This window comes from Mus pahari, chromosome 6 (assembly GCF_900095145.1).
Source record: "Mus pahari chromosome 6, PAHARI_EIJ_v1.1, whole genome shotgun sequence".
Classification (NCBI taxonomy): Eukaryota; Metazoa; Chordata; class Mammalia; order Rodentia; family Muridae; genus Mus; species Mus pahari.
This window is the reverse complement of record NC_034595.1, coordinates 55,661,923-55,667,922: the sequence shown is the minus strand read 5'-3', so window position 1 is coordinate 55,667,922 and position 6,000 is coordinate 55,661,923. Positions and strand designations below refer to the sequence as shown.

The 6,000-nt window shown below is 44.3% G+C and overlaps 1 protein-coding gene across 1 annotated transcript in view; it reads right to left on the bottom strand.

The window, feature by feature from the left end:
* Nucleotides 1–2,590: 2,590 nt before the first annotated feature.
* C8b (complement C8 beta chain) overlaps nucleotides 2,591–6,000 on the bottom strand; it is a 38,717-nt gene continuing 35,307 nt past the window's right edge. Inside the window, exons 11-12 of the mRNA XM_021200664.2 lie at nucleotides 5,731–5,799; nucleotides 2,591–3,121 (exon numbers count right to left, since the gene is read on the bottom strand). Coding sequence (XP_021056323.1) covers nucleotides 2,970–3,121; nucleotides 5,731–5,799 — 221 coding nt within the window. The 3' untranslated portion in view covers nucleotides 2,591–2,969. The remainder of the gene's footprint in view (nucleotides 3,122–5,730; nucleotides 5,800–6,000) is intronic.

Genomic DNA, 6,000 nt, shown 5'->3' with positions numbered 1-6,000 from the left:
ACATCATGACCAAGAAGCAAGTTAGGGAGGAAAGGGTTTATTCGGCTTACATTTCCATACTGCTGTTGATCACCAAAGGATGCAGGACTGGAACACAAGCAGGTCAGAAAGCAGGAGCTGATGTAGAAGCCATGGAGGGATGTTCTTTACTGGCTTGCTCAGCCTGCTCTCTTATAGAATCCAAGACTACCAGCCCAGAGATGGTTCCACCCACAAGGGGCCGCCTCTCAGCCTTGATCACTAATTGAGAAAATGCCCCACAGCTGGATATCATGGAGGCATTTCCCCAACTGAAGCTCCTTTCTCTGTGATAACTCCAGCTTTGTCAAGTTGACACAAAAGTAGCCAGTACAGTAAGGATCTGGATTCTATCTGAAACTTCCTTTGTCATCTATGGCTTGCATAAATTCCATCCCATCAAATTCAGGCAAAAATTAAATGGGATAATTCAGGTTAAAGACTTCATAAACTGCAAAACCCTCTAATTGGCAGCTATTATTATTATTACTATTGTTAAAGTAATTATAACAGTTATTATCCCCACAGAAGTTATACTATTAGCCCAAGGTCACTCTGGAAAGCCTCCTATCCTGGCATTCAGCATGTAGAGATCATGGCGTTTTTAAGAATCCTCCTCTTGGTCATGAACACCCCTCCCACACAGGTACCTTGAGCTGTACACGTACTCATAGTCCAGGGCCACTGCTAAATCACACTGCTTGGGCTCTACAAGAATCCTTCAGCTCAGCACAGGTACACCGGGGTGAGCCACTGTTGCCAAGACTCTGAGCGCACAGTTTGCATTTATTTTGTTTAATTCTTACATTACGTTTCCACCTCCGCCTAAGCGCATTTGTTTGCAGAAAGAGCCACGTGGGGAAGTTCAGCCCACAAATAAGAATATAATTATTACACAGTTTAGCAGTGCCTGGGCGTCACCCGGGTACTCAGTGGTGCTTCACAATTCAATTGTCTCTCCTTCAAGACCACATTTAATAGGATAAACAATTTCTGCTAAACGCAATAAATGTGAACCTGGGCTGTCATCTCCATAATCAACTCAAATCTCCCATTAGAAGCGGAGGCTGTGATTGAGATTCAGAATTTAATTTGGCGCTGCTTGCCTCGATGTGCTACTGTCAGCTTCCTGGGAGCCTCCCGTCAACCAAAGACAGAGTGGCTCTTCCCTGTCTCGGGGGAATCTTAAAAGAAGATAGATTATAACTCAAGAAAATTATACTGCCTCCGTATAATGAAAGAGATAAAACATTATTGCATTATCCTGTTGAAATAACAGCAGACAGCAAAGCAATAATATTAAACTAAACAAGGGTCCAGACCCGTCAGTTCGATTGCAGGGGACAGGGGATGCGGAAAGGCAGAAGGAGCTGCTATGCTGCCTGCCACTGCCCCAGGCAGTGAATCCTCAGCTACTTCCCAGTTTCCTATTGACTCTGCTGGAGAGAGCTGGCCAGGCTGGAGAGAAGCCTCAGTACCATGGATGTGTTGAGCTCTTAGGACCCAGTACCAAATCCAGCTGCTACAGATACAAAGCAGGTATCTTGCCTGAAAACAGTTGATTGCAAATGAATCTGATGAGCCAAAAGTTACGCATAACAAACTGCTTTTCCACATCTGATTTATTCCAAGAATCAACTCACCTGAAGTTCCTCAATCAGGGAGATGTGCCCATGGGCAAACAAAACAATGGAAAGAAGCAATGTATAAGAACTATGGAGCTTTAACCACTTAGTAATTAAAAAAAAACTAATAATAAAAAGATATTGAGCACTCGGGAGGCAGAGGCAGGCGGATTTCTGAGTTGGAGGCTGGCTTGGTCTACAAAGTGAGTTCCAGGACAGNCAGGGCTACACAGAAAAACCCTGTCTTGAAAAAACAAAACAAAACAAAACAAACAAAAAAAAGATATTGATAGCCTGGATATCAGTAATTATTCTGCTGACCTCTTTAAATTCTCATCCTTGCAAGTAATATTTGCACAAAAGCTCAGTGAGCTAAGTGGAGTGTGCAGTCTCTTGGAGGAGGGAATATGTGAGGGCAGTACATGCTACCACACAGCCAAGAGCCCCCTGACCTGTTTCCCAGACACTATGATCTTCTCTTTCCATTGTAAATCTTTTCTACTGGAGTGATCAGTTTTCCTTGGCTCGCAGTCATGTTCTCTTATTGATCACCATTCAGGTCTGGTCCTTGATGACTGTTCCCATACGCTTTGCTTCCTCTGCTCAGCAACAAAGAAGCTAAGGGGACCCAAAGCCACTCTCCTGACTAGTCCCAAGAACACACACCTATGCACACATGCACACATACCTGCACACCAACCCCCTCACAGAAACACGCACGGCTTTCTGCTGCATTTTATTTCAGGAACAGTTCTCTGCTAACCACAGGCTCATTCAGAAAAGGAGATGCCCCCGAGATTCCAGAGCCTTGTTTGCAGCACAGTTCTGACATTTCCTAAATGGTATGACCTGCAACAAGTCACTATACGGCCCCAAGACTGTATCCCATATATTTGCCTTGCAAGGTTGTCATGGGGATTGATTGGGGCCACCCAGAGATCATTTCATAGAAATTGACTGTCTTTATTACTGAAGAAAATTCTGTGCTTACCAAGGGATGAGCAACTTATCAATGTAGTTTCATTATTCAACACCTACTATGTGTCTTTGTCACTACGTGGTGACTAAGAGAGTTTTTGGCTCCCAGACCATGTGGAGGTAACAGAAGTGCAGAGTGTGCAAAGGGAGGTTCACCATGCAAGGACTTAGGGTTTTGCTCAATCCACTGTTTACTCAAATTATCATGCACTGATCAAACAAATCTTTAAAGGGCAGAGTGGCATTGCATTTTGTTGTGACAGCCTTGGGTGGGAGCTGGTGTACTGGAAGCCTGGCTAAGTGTGTGAGGGTTAGAGTTCACGCGGGATCATCTGTGTGTGCCCTCCTTTAACAGTTGAGTGTTTCAGAAGCAGGACCTGAACAGGGGCTGCCTCCTTTTTGAGGGGCTGGATTATTACACTGCCTTTGTCTTGTTTTGTGTCCTCCAGAGCATGCAGACCAGTCGGACCAGCAACTCCACTTCCCATCTATGGGGATGTCTGTAAGAAAGAAGGAAGGTGAATGTGAATTGGTTCTTATACTCTCTTGTCCTAGAAGGTGGTATAGAACTGGGAGAAGAAGCCAACAGGCTTCTGGAATCTGAATCTCTGATATCTCCCTTTAAACAAGGGTCTTTTTTCTCTTGTCACTGTTTTCTTCATTCTCTCCTATCATAGAATATTTTCACATTCTACAATTATTCCCTGTTCAGGGCGCTCCTCCCTTTCCCATTAACATCATCAATCCTATTAGCCCTTTAGTTCTCAGTAAACTTGTATTTCTTCATAGAAGCCTGGGATCCTTACCTCTTTATCACATCCCTATATTTTAAGCTCTCAGAGCACTTGTAGCAATTGTTGCATAGAAATTTTAAATGTGTTTATGGAATAATTTACATAGCATTAGTCTTGTTGCACCACAATCTTTGTGAGGACAAGGACCATACCTGATTTGCTCACAGTGAATCTCAACACCTAGGCCAGCAAACAGAGGCCTCCTGCAAATAAGCAATGGCTGACAGGAAGATGAATGGGTGGGTGGGTGGATGGATGGGTAGGTGAGTGGGCACATAGATGCATGTATGAGTGGTGAGAGAATGGATGGGTGGGTGGGCGAATGAATAAATTAATATGTGACTAGGTGGGTGGATAGATAGATGGATGGATGGGTAAACATGTTGGTGGATAGATGGTTTGGTAGATGGTGAATTGGTAGGTGGGTGGACAGACGCATGGACAGATGGATGGAAGGGTAGATGAGTGTGTAGGAGGGGGATGGGCAAATGGATGGCTTACAGATTAGACACATTAAGACACTGGATAGTTTCTCATGCATGAGAGCTATGTTATCTACAGTGAGAGTGGTACATTTTAAATGAGGTGAATACCACTGCCACTCTACACCTTGATGCTTGTTGTCTACTCAGGATTGACTTTGGTCATAGATGAGGCTGCTGAATAACTGCTTGTTTCCCTGTGATAAACGTGTGCAAAGGGAAAGAGCTAATGTGGACAGCTTCCAAGGTCTCCTCTAAACAGAAACACTGTGGGAACACTGTGGTCTTGTGCTCCTACACTGAGAAGGTCACTCTCCAAGATCTGGGTGAGTTGCAAGAGGAGATAACAAAGCCAACCACGACAGTGAAGAACATGCTTAAAGGCTGTGCAGTCAGCCATGTTTGCTAACCTGGACCTGGGTTTCTGCTTTCACTCTGAATGGTGACCCACTGATCTTTAGCTTCTTTGTCTGTATAATGGGGCTATCGCCAGTACTGTCTTCATGGGCTTGTTGTAAAGAATAAATTATTTTCTATGTCTAAAATACAAATAATAAATCCAAAACAAAGCAGTTAGTGCTTATTTTGCCCTTCCAGTTTATCAGCCATCATTTTAATGATTTACATGCCTCATTATAAACTCAGGTGTGTGAGCAGTAAACAGAATCATGTGCATGTCACAGACAAGAGAGGGCAAGGGTCTTGTTCAACCTAGAGTTATTAAATGATAGTGATGAGCTCTGAATTCAAGCTGAGTTCAAGAACCCAGCCAAGGGGCCCAGTGCACAGTGAGGTGCATAGAGAATGCCCTAATGCTTTATCAGATGTATTAGATCCATTTTTTTTTAAGGAGGCCACCAAAAAGTTATGGGAAGGAATAAAAATGAGAGAGGAATGTGAGCCTGACAATTCTTAGATGAAAAAGTGGGCAAAGAATTTGAGGGTGCAAAGGAAAGTTTCATTAGCCTTTCTTTTGTTAGATGGCTATCATCTATATATGTATGTACGTATCTATCTATCTATTTATCTATCATCTATCACTGAGAAACAACCACACCTAAGTCATGGAAATGCAGAAGTCAATGGGATATGGCACTACTTACAGAATGAGGGGAGGAAAAGCAATGTGAAAAACATTTTGTGTACATATCTTCAAAATCTTGTGAGCATCTTCAACAGGAATTGACTAATGCCACTGAGGGGGTAGGGAGTGTTATAGGAATTTCTACATAGGGGACACACACACACACACACACACACACACACACACTGGATTTGGGTTAGATAATACAATGTGCCCTCCCCCAGCCTTGAGCAGGCTGAATCAGACCTTGTTTGCCACAGCTGGCTAGCCCACCTAGGGTGGAGTCTTCTGACCTAGGTGAAGTCTACTGTCTGCCACATCTGCAGCTTCCTGCAAGAAGCCACTACCTACTGAGCAGCTGAGCTTGTTGTCCTGATGAGATCATGACAAGCCAGGAGATCCTGGCATAGTGGGGGATGGGTTACCCCCTTTTTAAGTTCAGACTCAAAAAGTAAACATTGAGCCTTGACCAGAGAACTTGGTCTTGGTTCATTATTTCTCTTGCTGTCCTCCCCACCCAACCCCCAGCTTTCCTTTCAGGAACCCAGTCACCTGGGCAAAGGACATAAGCTTCCCACCACAATCTGAGATGGCTTGGGAATGTCACACATGGTGCATTCCCCAAGGATAGAAGTGATAAAAACCCAGGCGGGATCCCAAGCACCACAATGACAGCCTTCAAGGCCACTTGTTCTTTTCACACATTTTCCAGGATGTGTTTAGCCAACCAACTCTGGTAGACTCGTTACCTTTCCGATGGGTAACCTCACAGGCCGTGCCTTGGAAGCCACCAGGACAGATGCACTCACAGTGGGATCCTGAGAAAAGCAGGCAGAGAACATGATCACACCCTGGGAAGCCAGGACCCAAGAGTTCAACCCCAAGCACCTGTGCTTCCATCTGGTAGGATGCAACCAAAAAACCTCGAGTGGGATGTTAACTAATATGCAGACAAGACCTGCTCCTTTCCTGGGCAGGAAGGGCCCTCATGAAGGGCTATTCATTGCCATTATGAGAAT